Below are 17,325 nucleotides of genomic sequence, written 5' to 3' on the forward strand. Positions count from 1 at the left end.
GTCCGTCCATGCTAATTTTGAGCGGACTGTTTGCTGAAACTGTTTGACGAACAAAGTTGAGCGAACAGTCCCCGCGTGTGTACGCGGCCTAACATAGAGGTTTTTGTAGGTTCTTTAAAGGGTAAGTTCAGTTTAAAAAAAAACTGCTAGTAGATACATTAAACCATCATGGCAAAGCTACATATGTTGCCAACATTCCTTGATGTTTTTGTAGGTTCTTTAAAGCATAAGTTCGTCTTTTAAAAAAAAATACTAAATGCACATTTTTTGCAGGTAAAAAAATGTGCATTTACTGTTTTTTTTTTTAGGAGCCTGGAAAACATTGCACCAGTGATCAGATCGCTAGTGCCATGCTGGACTCCTGCAGACTGTCAGTGTGTGCTGTCTGCCCCGTACATCGTACAGCCAAGCAGTTTCACACTGACAGAAAGAATCAATTAGCTACCAATGTGCTCAATACCACCGTGGAAGTTCATTGAGAACTACAAGCCGACAGCTGCAAAGGCTGTCAGTAATTGTAGTCCATTCATTCACAGAACACTGTGATTGAATGACGCAACTTGGCGGGCGGAGACGTTTTCTTTAGATTGTGGCCTCTCAATGTCAAAACTGGGACTTGAGAAGGGGTGCGGGGGCCAGTGCATTTGTAATATGTTACACCCTGAATATGGGTGTAACATGTAAGAAGTAACATGCTACAAAATGTGAACTCATCTTTCAATATTTTATCCGGTCATAGATCTTTAGAAATTCCTAGATAGCAGCTATAAAACTATGTGTAAAAAACACTCTATTTCCCCATTGGCTTTAATTATTTATTTTTCTACTGGTTGACCTCAGCCAATAGAAAATAAATAGCAGTTCTAGTCAACTGGAAAAGGATAAGCAAAGTGAAGATTTCATTGTATCCAGAAAGGTTTTACAATTTGACTTTACCCTCAAAAGCCTGATTTCCAGATATCCAGAGTATTCATAGCTGCTATCTATGAATTGTTAGGCCGCGTACACACGGGCGGACTGTATGGCCTACTATTCCGTCTAAACACATTTCAGCGGACAGTCCGCTCGTGTGTGGGCTTCAGCTGACTTTTTCAGCGTGCAGTCTGGCGTACTAAGTATTTCGGATTTTTCGAAATTCTGTCCGTCATACTTTGGTTTCAGTGGACAATCCGCTCGTCAGTAGGCTAGTTCGACGGAATAAGAATGGCGCATGCTCAGAAAGGATTTACACGGCGGAAGGGTGCATTGCTGTGTATTGGACTTCCTATTTCTAGTCCCGTCGTACGTGCTGTACACGTCATCGCGCAAGCTTTCGACAGACTGTTTGTGCATCCGTGTGTGGTCAAGTCCGTTCATTCGAAAGTATGACGGACTGTCCGTCGGATTGTATGACGGACTAAGTAGGCCATACAGTCCGCTCGTGTGTACGCGGCCTTAGAAAGCTGTGACATGAGAGAGGAATCAATAAAGAACAGCACAGGCACTGTTGGATGAAATAGCAAGGGGAAAGTCATGGGTCACAGTAAATATGAAATAAAGCATATTATATTTATTTATAAAGAATAAACATTTTTTCAACGGTTATTTTATTTTTATTTTGGACAAATTAAAAAATCATATATAAAACCTCTACATATACAATTTAAAGGAAATGTGCTAGAGAATGCAGAGGCTACTGCTGTTGACCACCTTTTGAAAATGCTAGTTGCCCAGCTGTCTCAGCAGTGACCCAGAAAATACTAAAGATCGACATAACTGCTAGACATCAATTATGCAGTTAAGTAATAGCAGCCTACAGATTTTATACAGATTTTCTTCAAAGGTGGTGCTTGGTATGTGGTTATGACTATTGCAACATACCTTGCTGATAGAACTGTAGACTCGGTGCATGTGTATGGTTGGCACGTGTGGCTTTGTGTTGTATTGGTTGAACACTGTATATGTTGTACAACAACTTGGTCACAGCTGGCTATTGCTTATTACAGATGTGACCAAAGTGTTGCCCCAATAACAAAGGCCCATAGGGCTTTGATAAAGAGGGGGGGATATGGGGGCAGAACACCCTTACTCCCTGATTGTTCATGCAGGTTCAACGGCTAGGCTAGAAATCAAGAAATTTGCTTCACTAGTTCTGTCTCCTGCTCATCCTTATTCCTAGCTGTTGCGGCAGTGGCTTCCCACATTCTTCATTGACAAATGTGTGCTTATGGGTTTATAGCATTGCCACTAACAACCAATGCAGGGAGGAAAGGAATTCATTAATATTGCCGCTGACCACCAATGCGGGGGGAGGGGAGGTAAATAACACTGCCACCTACCATAAATGTAGGGGGAAAAGGGGTTAAATAACACTATTATGATTGTTCTGAAGTTTGTACATGTCCCATAGACCCTTGCTTGTGGCACAGTAAAGCATATTTTGTGGTTACAGGGACTGTTGCATACAGTATGTTACCATGTACAGAGTGAGTAGGCTCAAATTTTAAGCCGCTCCCACTGTTACCACAAATTTGCCACATCCATAAACCTAATGCTGCCCAATTGTTCTCCTCTGGATGCCCAAGGCTGCCTCAACTCCATCCCCAGGAAACAAATTATCTATGGCTTTGCAAGTGTATAACCATTCCTCATTCAGCACAGGTCACAGAGATGCAGAAAAAAGGGACTGTTTCCCAGTATAGAGAATATCAGTATCCTCTAACGTTCTTCTTTTATTATAGTTACACTTACTTTTTTTTATGAACATGCCTCCAGCCCACAACTACTGTTTTTATACTCATCAATCTTCAGACTGTTGAGAAACTGATTGTGTGGCCCACGTTGCATAGCTTCTTGTTACAATCTCAGCTGGGCCCATATACACCCTAAATGCATTTATGTCTCAAGTTTTAATAACCATACTTACTGCAATTTGAATTTCAATGCCTGTATTGCAAGACTTTCACAGAAGCCTTCAACAGCAAACTTGGAGGCAGCATACACATCATTAAATAGAATACCTGCAAGAACAGACATACACTTTTATTTCATATGTAGATAGCCAGCTACATAAAAAATTGTCTAGCTCAGCCTAATATACATTTCTATATTACTCAGAGTAGATTCTGCAGGCATAGGCTAGAGTCTAGACTATGCCTGTGGCCATACAGCATAGATACTTTTGATCAGATGGAACATTTGCCACTTCTGGCCTTGTGCATATGAGGCAAATTGCTTGAAATTGCTTGATCTTAGCAAGATGTAAAATGCTTTCATTGATCGGCAGAACGTGTTTAAATATGGGGAGACATACACCATGCAGTGCTAGAGGGCCAGTTGTTCCAGCGTATTCACAAAATCTACTGTACCTTGTATTCCCATCACGCTGCTTATTATTACGATGTGTCCATTCTTCCTCTTCTTCATGTCTGGTAATATTTCTTTCAGTAGTCTGACCAGTCCAAAGAAGTTTGTGTCCATTACAGTTTTCATTTCTTCAATGGTTTGACATTCAATGGGGCCAATAAGTCCCATTCCAGCATTACTAACTGTGGGTAATAAAGATTTAGAACATATAGATTTTCTAACAAGACTGAGATATTATGTTGTTTTGCATCTTGTTTACATACTAAGCATCATGCATACTTTACTTTCATATGATAGATGGTATATGCAAAATTCAAACTTTGGAATACAACATTATCCAAATCTATGCAGCAAACATAAACTCTTTGGTTTTGTTTTAACTCACAAAAAAAGTATTCATAAACTGAATTGAGTGACTGTGGTGTCTGATATAATAACAGTTCACTATGGGGTTGATTTACTAAAGGCAAATCCACTTTGCACTACAAGTGCACTGCAAGTGCACTTGGAAGTGCAGTAGTTTTAGATCCGAGGGGGACATGCAAGGAAAATAAAAACAGCATTTTGGCTTGCATATGATTGGATGATAAAATCAGCAGAGCTTCCCCTCATTTCAGATCTTCCGGCCAGATCTACAGCGACTGCACTTCCAAGTGCACTTTCAGTGAACTTGTAGTGCAAAGTGGATTTGCACTACAACCCCAATGTCCTTAGCAATAAACTACAATGTAAATATCAAGTATCAGAGAATTACAGCACTGCAAATATTTGTTGGATGTGTACATGCTATATTAAATAAAATATATTTGTTTATTGCTAGCTGTAGATAGTAACATTTTACGACCTTTAGCTTTATGTCTTATGCCACGTAAACACAATCGTAATTCTCGTCGGAAAAAGCTCTGATGGTTTTCCCATCGGAATTCTGATGGAATTTTGCTCAAACTGTCTTGCCTACACATGGCCACACCAAATTCCGACAGTCAATAACACCGTGACATACAACACGTTCGAAGGCACTATAAAAGGGAAGTTTAATGCTTCGGAGCATGCGCCGAATTGTTTCCGAGCATGTGTTGGAATTTTGCATGTCGGAAATTACATACACACGATCAAAAAATCAGATAGAAAGGTTTTTTGTTGGAAAAATTAAGAACAGGCTCTCAATCTTAAGACCGATAGGCATACACACAGTCGGAAAATCCGATGAATAGCTCCCATCTGACTGTTTCCATTGGAAATTCCGGCCATGTGTACGTGGCATGAGAAGACTTTTGTGCATCTACAACTTCTTCAACAAACATCCCCAACTTTCTCTGTTTTATAATACTAAAAATAAACCAAGCTAAAAGGTGTTTTAATCTTATTACATTCATGTTATCCATACTTCTTTGGCCAATTCAGTTATTAAATATACAGGTGTAGCCTCATAGCACTGGGCCTCCAGAGCACACAGTCTTTTGCTGTGCCCGCTCTTGAAACCATCATTCAGCCCTATGCCCATACAAACATTGGCTATCTCACTGACAGTGCAGTTTATGGTTGCTGCAAACGTTAGAAATACATCTTTTTTTTGCTTATTTATTATAGCACAGCATGATAAAGACATGTATTATAAAACACTAAAGCAGCTATATAAGCAATGCTCCAAATATTGGAAAGAACCTCTTTAGACAAGGATTAAATCCCATGTACACAGTTTCTTACCTAGAATGTCAACTCTGCGATCAGGAATGCTGTTGACACAGTTCCTGATGGATTCTTCACTACACACATCCAGCTGTTTTATCTCCAAGGTTTTCCCCACAAAGCCACCGGCAGCTTTTAGAAGATCATCCTGCTTTGCCAGGTTCCTCATTGTTGCATAGACTAGATACAATCAAATAGCAAAAGTAAATTGCATTAGAAAATTGAAAGGAAGCATTTTACAGGGTAGCTAAGGTTCATTTGCAAGGAGTATCAAAATAGTGAAATAGGTTTCTATGTCGCATTCACATTTTACGTGCTCACTGTGCCCGTAGTTTCTTAAAGCTAAAGTGTAATATTATATATATATATATATATATATACATATATATATATATATATATATATATATATATATATACATATATATATATATATATATATATATATATACATATATATATATATATATATATATATATATACATATATATATATATATATATATATATATATATCTTTACGTCTAGAGGAAAAAAGATTTCATCCCCAAATTCGGAAAGGTTTCTTCACAGTAAGAGCTGTGAAAATGTGGAATAGACTCCCTCCAGAGGTGGTTCTGGCAAACTCATTTGATTGCTTTAAAAAAGACCTGGATTCTTTCCTAAATGTACAGAATAGAACTGGGTACTAACATTTATAGGTAAACTTGATCCAGGGGGGTAAATCCAATTGCTGCAGCAGGGGAATTTTTTCCCCTGCTGTAGCAAATGCTTTGCTGTTTTTTTTCTTCGCCTTCACCTGGATTAACTGTGGGTGTAGGTTTGTGTATATGGGATTGTATTTTTTTTTTTTTTGGTTGAACTTGATGGACTTGTGTCTTTTTTCAACCTGACTAACTATGTAACTATATATATATATATATATATATATATATATATATATATATATATATATTTATATTTATATTTATATTTATGCTCATAAGTTTACATACCCTGGCAGAATTTATGATTTATTGGCCATTTTTATATGTATGATAAAACAAAAACATTTCTTTCCCTCATGGTTACTGCTTGGCTGAAGCCATTTATTATCAATCAACTGTGTTTACTCTTTTTTAAATCATAATCACAACAGAAACTACCCAAATGACCCTGATCAAAAGTTTACATACCATGGTGATTTTGGTCTGATAACATGCACACAAGTTGACACAAAGGGGCTTGAATGGCTATTAAAGGTAACCATCCTCACCTGTGAACTGTTTGCTTGTAATTAGTGCATGTGTATAAAATGTCAATGAGTTTCTGGACTCCTGACAGACCCTTGCATCTTTCATCCAGTACTGCACTGACATTTCTGGATTCTGAGTCATGGAGAAAGCAAAAGAATTGTCGAAGTATCTGCGGGAAAAGGTAGCTGAACTGTATAAAACAGGAAAGGGATATGAAAAGATATCCAAGGAATTGAGAATGCCAATCAGCAGTGTTCAAACTCTAATCAAGAAGTAGAAAATGAGGGGTTCTGTTGAAACCAAACCACAATCAGGTAGACCAACTAAAATTTCAGCCACAACTGCCAGGAAAATTGTTTGGGATGCAAATAAAAACCCACAAATAACTTCAGGTGACATACAGGACTCTCTGAAACATGTGGTGCTGCAGATTGTCACTTGCCACATCACTTGCCACCATTTGCAGATTGTCACTTGCCATGTCACCTGCCACCTGATGTGGATTGTCACTTGCCACGTCACCTGCCACCATTTGCAGACTGTCACTTGCCACGTCACCTGCCACCATTAGCAGACTGTCACTTGCCATGTCACCTGCCACTAGATGTGGGTTGTCACTTGCCAACTGATGTGGAATGTAACTTGCCTTGGGGAGGGAGGTATGCCGGTGGTAAGCAATTTTTTGCAGGCAAAGGCTGGTGTTGGTGTTTCAATCATCATGGCACCATGTTGATATGGTGTCAGGGTGATCGAAGGGCATTGTTTCTATTGTCATATTCTAATATATAATGAAGTGGTTAAACTCACCATAATGCAGAATCAATGGAAGCCCTGGGCGTGTCACTTGCCACATCTCCTGCCACCAGAATCATCATGTCACTTGCCACCATTGCCTGTTACCAGATGCAGCTTTTTCACTTGCCACCATCACCTGCCACTAGATGTGGATTGTCACTTACTATATCGCCTGCCACCATTTGCAGATTGTCACTTGCCACATCACTTCTCACATCACCTGCTATCATTTGCAGATTGTCCCTTGCCACCATTTGCAGATTGTCCCTTGTCCTTTGCCATGTCACTTGCCACTATTTGCAGATTGTCACTTGCAACGTCACCTTCCATCATCTGATACGGATTGTCACTTGCCATGTCACCTGCCACCATTTGCAGACTGTCACTTGCCACGTCACCTGCCACCATTAGCCATGCCAGCCATTGCCACCAAATGTGCATTGTCACTGCATTGGTGGTAGGCTGGCAGCACTGGTCCGTTTATTGAGGGCATGAGAGCAGAGATGCAGGGTAGCCATGAGAGATAATGTAACCTCTGTGCTCCCTGCCGCACCTCCGACATTTAAGAGGCTCGCGCTGTGAGGGTGGAAGAGCGCTGATGTCATCTCTCTGCTCCTCGCCGCACATATCTCCCACATTGAAGTGGCCCGGCTGTGAGGGTGGAAGAGTGGTAACGTGGAGCAGGCGGAGAGAGATGATGTCTCTCTCATCTACCTCTAATGCCGGCCGGCTGCCACAGCCATGACCCGCTGGTTAGGCAGGGACGCAAGAGACTCGTGGCTATGGGCTCCAGATTCAGGGCTCCAGGCTCAATAACCAGCCCCTGGCGACGCCTATGATGGAGGTGGATAGCTGATGTTTTCGGGATGTGTGAGCTACAAAGGCACAGGAAATTTGTTAACAATTGGTGGAATGCAGTATGTTATCAAAAACTACTGGAGGAACATTTGCATTCATCAGCCAGGCAGCTGAGCATGGGACGTGCTTGGACATTCCAACATGACAATGATCCAAAACATAAGGCCAAGTCAACCTGTCATTGGCTACAGCAGAATAAAGTGAAGGTTTTGGAGTGGCCATCTCAGTCTCCTGACCTCAATATCATTGAGCCACTCTGGGGAGATCTCAAATGTGTTGGAGGCTTTTTGCCAAAAGGAATGGGCAGCTTTACCATCTGAGAAGAAAAAGAGCAACATCCACAAATACCACAAAAGACTTCAAGCTGTCATTGATGTTAAAGGGGGCAATACACGGTATTAAGAACTGGGGTATGTAAACTTTTGATCAGGGTCATTTGGGTAGTTTCTGTTGTGATTATGATTTAAAAAGAGTAAACACAGTTGATTAAACATAAATGGCTTCAACCAAACACTAACCATGAGTGAAAGAAACGTTTTTGTGTTATCAGTCATATTCTCTGAAAAATGGCCAAGAAATCATAAATTCTGCCAGGGTGTGTAAACTTATGAGCACAACTGTATATACAGCATCTCACAAAAATGTGTACACCTTTCACATTTTTGTAAATATTTTATTATATCTTTTTATGTGACAACACTGAATTAATGACACTTTGCTATAATGTAAAGTAATGAGTGTACAGCTTGTATAACAATGTAAATTTGCTGTCCCCTCAAAATAACTCAACACACAGACATTAATGTCTAAACTGCTGGCAGCAAAAGTGAGTACACCCCTAAGTGAAAATGTCTAAAATGGGCCCAATTAGCCATTTTTCCTCCCCGGTGTCATGTGACTTGTTAGTCTTACAAGGTCTCAGGTGTGAATGGGGAGCAGTTGTGTTAAATTTAGTGTGATCGCTCTCACTCTCTCATACTGGTCACTGGAAGTTCAACATGGCACATGGTTGATAATTTGTATTAATTGATGTACACTTTATTGTTTATTTTCACTATATTGCATTTTATTTATAGGTAGTGCCCTTCTTTTCACTTTTTGATATACTGTATATTAATAGTGTTTGTCACTGTTAAAGGAGCTATTGCTAAGTATTGCGTTTGTGGCCATATTGTTGGCACCTCTATTCATTTACATTCTAATTTATGTTCTGATCATTTAGCTTATGTTGCGTACGCACCATATGGCACTGCATTCATCTGTTGCAAAAAAAAAAAAAAAACTTTAATAGATTAAGTAATGTGTGAGACTGAGCATGGTAATATTGTTTGCAGAGGGATGATGTTAATTTTCAAAATGGTGGAGTGGGAATTGGGGCACTGGCAACACAGAAGCAGCCCGAAAAGGGCTGAAAATGTAGAAAAAGCAGCATAGACATGCAAAACTGTACTTCTGTACACCCTTTTATATATTATTCGCATTTTTTATAGGGGTCCTCTTTAATGACACATTTTGCCAGCAGGTAAGTGGGAGCAGGGCTGTCAATAGGTAAGTACAGGCAGCCCTCCTGTACAGGGCCAGGATCCCATGAAGTCAGCATGGAGGCACCGGAAGGGGCTATCTGTGGGCATCTCACTGTCCACCAACTTCCTAAACCGAAGTCCCCCCTTTCTCTGCTCCTCATCCCTGACTAATAGGGGATGGACAATGTGGAGCAATGGGGGATGTAGGGTTGCAGAGTGCCGGGTAGTGTGGGGAGCAGGGATACAAGTGAGGTGTAATGCAAGTGGTGCAGAGTGCTGGCTAATGGGGATTACAGAGGTTATAAAGTAAGGTGTAAGTTACAGGGCTGGCAGAGTGGGGGGTAAAAGGGGGGTGTAAGGGTTACAGAGTGTGGGGTAGTGAACAGAGACCCCAATAAGGGCCACTGAGGGTGGGGCCTAGTCAGGTAGACTGTACAGTGCCCCATGATTTCTAATGATGGCGCCAGATGGGAAGGTGGGAGTGGGGGACAGCTTCCTCTGCCATTTTTTTGTTTTGTGCAGATTAAAATTTCTCTCAAGAATTTTCCACCCCTTCCTGTACAAGACATGGGGGTTGTCATTTGGAGAGGAAGACAGAGACAGCAATATATAAGTTGTAACCCTTCTCCGCTAAAGTAGAATTATGAAATGTCCCAAATAGAGCCACAAACAGCCATAAAATCCCAACCAAGGTTCTAACACTTGGCTGGTGTTGGGCTTTAACTACTATGTAAATTAATGATTAGGAACACAGTTCTGCTGCAGATTTTAAATATTGTGTTTGGTTCCTTTTCAGCTGAGTTGACAGCAGCAATGTTATCTCAATCAGCGGTTGCTAGGGAACTGTCTTAATGGCAGGTGGCAGCTAGTGGAAGATCTGATGCAACATTAACCCCTTTCATCATAGAAACTGCACTGAAAATATTCCCATAGAGCATTGAAATTGTGGAGAATCTTCTCTTGCGGTATTCTGCTTTAGATTACAATAAGGTGTTTTGGTCACGGTTTTTATGGTGCATTCAGGTGTTTTTCTCTATAACTGAAGCGTGGCTAAAACTAAGGATGCACCATTACCAGTTTTTTAAGACAAGTACCGATGCTTTTTCTCAGGTGCTAAGATACCGAATACTGATTCCTATTTTTAGTGTCATGAGACAGTGTTTTTAGGGCTCGTTCACACCATACATGCATGAAAACCAATGGGAAAACCACACAGATTTCACTTTCAGAGACATCAGTTTCACATCAGTTTTCATGTGTGTGATGTCAGTGAGCTTTTACAGCCTGTTCACATATGTGCAGACCGGGCCGCAGTGCAATTTGTAAAATAGTCCTGTGCGATTTCAGTCCTATTCAGGTGCAATTTCTAATCTCATACACAATTCGCATTGGAATCGCACCTGACCCACTGAATGAAATAGCAAATCGGCCTGCACATATGTGAACCGAGTCCACGGTATCGGGTTTACTATCAGGGCATTTGCCCAAGTACAAGTGCTCGTGCAAATGCTTAGTTTTAGCACTGATACTGATATGGTAATAACACTAGCTATGGAAGAATGGAAGAGGTGCAAAGTGAGCAACTGACTGATATCTGTACTACAGCCAGAACTACTAATCTCAGCCTCCAGCACTGAAAGAAGACTGTGGAATGAATAAAAGTAGGAGATTTAACAAATGCTGCATCTGTCTGGCTGCTGCACCTAAATGTACCAGAGACAGGTACATGAATCTGTTGGAGCCAATACTGGACACTCCTTCCTCAGTGCACTCACTGCCTTCCTGACCACTGCACCCATCGCACTGAGAGGGCCCAAAAAATCTGTAGTGCAGTGGGCAAAGCCTGATGAGTAACTGAAAGACTAGTTACCCATGAGGTCAGCTTTGATGTTGATTGACAGCACACAGCAGTGGGTGGGACTATAGACGCTATTCAGTCCAATAGCTGCTTTCAAATCCAACCACTGCTGTCTGCAGTCAATCAAAAGTAAGGGGGACCTGATGGGGACCTAGCCTCTCATTTACCAACCAGACTCTGCCCACCCATTGACTCATCTGTTCCCAAATATGGGAAGTGCCATGTCTGGATACTTACATTCCCGCAATCCCCATAATCCTTTGTTTACATTAATTTCGGTGCCAGGGAATCTTCAGGCCAACAGTTGCATTAACTATATGCCGACCAGCTGCCACAGTTGTACTGCGGCAGAATGGCACCGCTGGGCAAAACAACGTTATGTAACGTTGCTTCACCCTGTGACCACTAGGGGGCGCTCACTCATGCCCCCCTCTCGCTCCCGAGCCGATGCGAGTGCCTGGGGGTCTCGATCACCACCGGGCTCCCGCAATTCCTGCTGAGACACGGAGAACCCGGACCTGTGTGTGTAAACACACAGTTTCCAGTCCTCCGAGGGGAGAAGTGACAGATCGTCTGTTCATACAGAGTATCAGAGTGATCTGATACTCAGAGTGATCTGTTATCTTTCCTGCACAGTCCCCATCCCCCTTCAGTGAGAACACACACTAGGACACACTTAACCCCTTCACTGCCCCCTAGTGTAAACCCCTTCACTGCCAGTGAAATTTTTACAGTAATTCATGCATTTTTAATCGCACTGATCAGTGTATTAATGCCAATGGTCCCAAAAATGTGTCAAAATTGTCCGACGTGTGCACCATTACTATTAAAAAAAAGCAAATAATAATAAAACTGCTATAAATCTATCCACTATTTTGTAGACGCTATAACTTTTGCACAAACCAATCAATATACGGTTATTGCATTTTTTTGTTTTTTTTTACCAAAAATATGTAGATGACTACATCGGCCTGAACTGAGGAAAACATTTTTTTATATATTTTTGGGGGATATTTATCATAGCAAAAAGTAAAAAAATTGTGTTTTTTTCAAAATTGTCACTTTTTTGTTTATAGCGCAAAAAATAAAAACCACAAAGGTGATCAAATACCACCAAAAGAAAGCTCTATTTGTGGGAAAAAAAGGACGTCAATTTTGTTTGGGTGCAATGTCGCACAACCACGCAATTGTCAATTAAAGCAGCGCATGGCCGAATCGCAAAAAGTGCTCCGGTCAGGAAGGGGGTAAAATCTTCCGGGGCTGAAGTGGTTAATTGACATGACATTCATGACAGCTTTGCAGCACAGGCACAGCCCACTCTGAGTATTGGCTTACCTCTGTATGCCAGCTGGTCCTAATTACCACCAGTTTCCTAATCTGTGAACAGGCAATAATACTTTAAGAATCTGTCGCTGCCAAAGCAAGAGGTTCTTAATGGCAGCCGTACACCAGTCGCAAAATCGTTTGAATGCGTTTTCGGAAAACGAATACATCGTTGAGGAAGCAGACGCTATTGCTATCTTGTAATTCATGTCAAATGAGAAATCACTCAATGGACATAAATTAATCAGTTTCTTGTTCATTTTTTGCTTCTGGGCACATATGCGCAGGACCAACAGTTATGCTACTTTCACAGCGGGGTGGGTGCCGGCGGTAAAGCAGCGCTATATTTAGAGCCGCTTTACTGTTGTTTTAGCAGCGCTATTCGGGCACTAACGGGCGGTTTTAACCCCCGCTAGCGGCCGAAAAAGGGTTAAAACTGCACTGCAAAGCGCCGCTTTGCCAGTGGTTTTGCAGCGCTGCCCCATTGATTTCAATGGGAAGGGTACAAATATGTGGCTTGCAGGACTTTTTTGGCCGTCCTGCAAGTGCACCACTCCAGTGTGAAAGCCCTCTGGGCTTTCACATTGGAGTAAATTGAGCAGCTCTTTCAGAGTGCTTTGCAGGCGCTATTTTTAGTGCTATAGCGCCTGCAAAGCGTCTCTGTGCGAATGTAGACTTAAATTTTTAACGGGCAAAAAGCACATTAACCTTTGCATTTATTGCCCATTCGGCAAAAGTTTTCCAAACTTTTTCTTGGATTTTTTTGGCTCAAAAACATCACAATAGATTTTCTATTGTTGCCCATTAACTGGACAAAAAATGAACAACCTGTCCAAATGACAGATTTTCAAATGATTTTTCACCTAGTGTATGGGCACCATAAATTGGCGGTAGTTAGAACTTCCTCAATTTGGTACACAGGTTGGTATTGTTCCCAAAATTGGCGCAAATGCTTGTCTGAATTAGGCACAGGGAGTTCTAAAGGAAAAACCACCAGAAAAACAAAATTGAAAAAGAACTAAAGTCACTGATTACAAAACTACATACAGGCACACTAACTGCAGAAGAAAGATACAATGTCTCGTCTACAATAGAATAAACCTACCTGTCTGCTTGCAGTCTTCTTTGAAATGTAAACTGAGTTGGGCACTGGCAGCTCAGTGTACATTCTGGCACAGATCCTGTATGCTGGGATAACTGAACTACACAAGTGCAGTAGTGAAGTAATCCCGTGCCAGTCAATGAAGACGGCCATAGTTAGGCACACAGAAAAAAAACAGGTAGAAGATGCTTGTGTCGTTACCGTGGACTGTTGAAGTAAATATAAGTATTATGGACTTTAGTTCCACTTTAATGCTTTATTGAATTTCTCAGATGGTCTTTAGCGGTAGTTTTCTCCACCAGGAATAGTAACAAATACAATGTGTAAACATACAATAAGAGAATAACATCCAATAGGATTCAGTGGTGGCTGGTGCTCCATTTTTGGGGGGGGCAAACCAAAGGCCCCCCCCCCCCTGTCGCTCACCTGTCCGCCAACAGCAGGTTCCCCCTGCATCTCCTCCTCGGTGGCCAATACGATCGCTTCTTCTCTCAGTCAATTAGGTCTTAAAGAGGAAGTAAACCCTGATGAGTTTACTTCCTCCTTTTTGCCCTGCAAAGGTAAAGCATAATGGACTACTATGCATCGCATAGTAGCCCATTATGTGTCACTTACCTGACACAGGAGCCAGCGAAGTCGCCGCTGTCCCCTGTAGTCCACCGCATCCATCTTGCTGGTGGCGTCTCGCAGCTCCGCCGCTGTCATTCGGCGAAGCCGCGATGACGTCACTCCCGCGCATGCGCACGGGAGTCGACAAATGCGGCAGCTCCATTCTTGGAACTGCCGCGTTCAGTGCGCCTGCACGCCGCTGTCTACGGCGCATGCGCCGTAGACAGCGGTGCCCGTTTTCGGGCAAATATCTCCTAAACCATATAGGTTTAGGAGATATTGCTTGGACCTACAGGTAAGCCTTAATCTAGGCTTACCTGTAGGTCAAAGTGGTTTGTAAGGGTTTACAACCACTTTAAAGACATGATTGGCCTGATTGGCCAGGAAGAGAAGCAGGAAGACAATAGGGAATATTAATTTGCTATTGTCACACAACTAGGTGGGCTCAGGACGCATTGCTGCAGGGCGCCCTGAGCCCATACATTTTTGAAGCCAATTAGTGTCCACCAAGGAGAGCGCTTCTCCAACGTGGACACTCAATGTGGGGAGGAGCCACCAGCGCCGCTGATGGACCCCAGAAGAGGAGGACCGGGGCCACTCTGTGAAAAAAAGACTGCACAGTGGAAGTAAGTATGACATGTTTGTTATTTACTAAAAAACTAGGGTTTACAACTTATGCAGCTAGTATATAATTTAGATGAATGATCTGTAAAAACAGATGATTTACATTTTTTGCTATGTGTTACTCTTAGTCAAACTGTTGTCTGCCTTATAAAATAAGCAATATATATATAATTGAATATGAAATGTGTATAACGTTAATAAAAAATATATATAATTTTTATTCTTTTTTCTTTTTAGAGGCTATGAGAAGAGTTAGAGAGCTGCAATTGTGATAGAGTCTATCCCAATCGTATATAAGGAGCTATCATTGCTAAAAGGAGAAATAATTTATTGGCTGATTGTGTTCTTCAATTTATACAAGAGATGCAATACATTTTGTTAAAGTGACTCTAAGGCCCCTTTCACACTAGGGCGGTTTTCAGGCGCTACAGCGATAAAAATAGCGCATGTGTAGCGCCTGAAAAAAACGGCCCCTGTCACTCCCGTGTGAAAGCCAGAGGGCTTTCACACTGGAGCGGTGCACTAGCAGGACAGTAAAAAAAATTCCTGCTAGCCGCATCTTTGGAGCAGTGAAAGGAGCGTTGTATTCACCGCTCCTAGCCATTGAAATCAATGGGACAGCGCAGCTATACCGCCGGCAAAGCGCCGCTGCAGCGGTGCTTCGCGGGCAGTTTTAACCCTTTTTCGGCCGCTAGCGGGGGTCAAAACTAACCCGCTAGCCGCCGCAGGCCGCCGCTAAAATGATGGTAAAGCGCTGCTAAATATAGCGGCGCTTTACCGCTGATGTTGCTCCTGCCCCAGTGTGAAAGGGGCCTAAGGGGTTCACTTATTAAAGGCAAATAGACTGTGCACGTTGCAATTGCTCCAGAGCTTAGTAATTGAGCAGAAGCTCTGCTGACTTCCATTATCCAATCATGTGCAAGCAAAAAATATGTTTTTTAACTTTTCCTTGCACTTGGTTGGGTAAACTTGGAAGCTTTATCTTATTTACTAAGCTCTGGGGCTGCTTTGCAAAGTGCACAGTCTATTTGCCTTTAGTAAAGGAATCCCCTAATGAAATCCTTATTCTCCAAAAATAATCCATACTTGTAATCTTTTTATTTTTATTTTTTCATGAAATTGTTTCTTACTAGTATTATCTGCTTTTTTTTTTAAACATCCTCCTTTGGAGGAAGCTAAGAGCAACAGATGCTACTCTTGTAGCTTATACTTATTAGGAATACATACTTGAATATCATTTTTTTAGTACGAAAATGTTGTCTCACTTTAAGAGATGTACTGCCTGTTTAATTTATTGTTGTGTTAAAATTACTTTAAACTGATTGGTAAGTAAAGAATTTAACAGTGCAGCATAGCAGGCTCCCTTATTCTCCATCCGATGCCATAGTTTGGTAATGACCAGATATAGGGGTGCATAGTTTCATGTGGATTATGGGAGTCTCCAGTAGTAAATTAACCACTTCAGTCCCGGAAGAATTTACTCCCTCCCTGGCCATTTTTTGCGATGCCGCACTGCATTACTGAAAATTGCGTGGTCATGCGACGTTGTACCCAAACAAAATAGATTTCCTTTTTTCCCCACAAATATAGCTTTCTTTTGATGGTATTTGATCACCTCTGCCGTTCTTATTTTTTTGTGCTATAAACAAAAAAAGTCCGACAATTAAAAAAAAAAAAAAAAAACAAACAAAAAAAAAAACACAATTTTTTTTACTTTTTGCTATAATAAATATCCAAAATTTAAAAAAACAAAAACAAATTTCTTCATCAGTTTAGGCCAATATATACTCTTCTACATATGTGGTAAAAAAAATTGCAGTAAACGTATATATTGATTGTTTTGCGCTAAAGTTATAGCGTCTACAATCTATGGCAATTTATGGCATTTTTATTATTTATTATTTTTTACTAGTAATGGCGGTTGAGCGGTACTGCCACATTGCGGTGGACAGATCGGACACTTTTGACACATTTTTGGACCACTGAGATTTACACAGCAATCAGTGCTATAAAAATGCACTGATTACTGTGTAAATGTCACTGGCAGGGAAGGGGTTAACACTAGGGGCAATTAAGGGGTTAAATGTGTTCCCTCGTGAGTGATTCTAACTGTATTGGGCTGTGACTGACTAGGGGAGGAGACAGATCGTGTGTTCCTACTTAGTAGGAACACACAATCTGTCTCCTGTCCTCTAACAGAACAGGGATTTCATAGTTAGTAAGGTTGAATAAAGACACCAGTCCATCCATTTCAACCTGAGTGTCTACAATTGTCCCTATCCCTGTACATTACACACTCACATTGGTCCCTACCCTCAAGGAGCCCACAAGCCAAGGTCCCCGTTCATATACTAGGGCCAATTTT

The 17,325-nt window shown here is 41.4% G+C and overlaps 1 protein-coding gene across 1 annotated transcript in view; it reads right to left on the reverse strand.

Moving 5' to 3' along the window:
- The window catches only part of LOC143928185 (retinol dehydrogenase 8-like), a 33,009-nt gene that overhangs the window by 11,821 nt on the left and 3,863 nt on the right, over positions 1-17,325 (reverse strand). Inside the window, exons 2-4 of the mRNA XM_077452898.1 lie at positions 5,053-5,214; positions 3,348-3,527; positions 2,906-2,999 (exon numbers count right to left, since the gene is read on the reverse strand). Coding sequence (XP_077309024.1) covers positions 2,906-2,999; positions 3,348-3,527; positions 5,053-5,214 — 436 coding nt within the window. The remainder of the gene's footprint in view (positions 1-2,905; positions 3,000-3,347; positions 3,528-5,052; positions 5,215-17,325) is intronic.

Source organism: Lithobates pipiens, unplaced genomic scaffold, assembly GCF_037356315.1.
Source record: "Lithobates pipiens isolate NorthernLeopardFrog02 unplaced genomic scaffold, aLitPip1_a1.2 Scaffold_23, whole genome shotgun sequence".
In the NCBI taxonomy this organism is placed as follows: domain Eukaryota; kingdom Metazoa; phylum Chordata; class Amphibia; order Anura; family Ranidae; genus Lithobates; species Lithobates pipiens.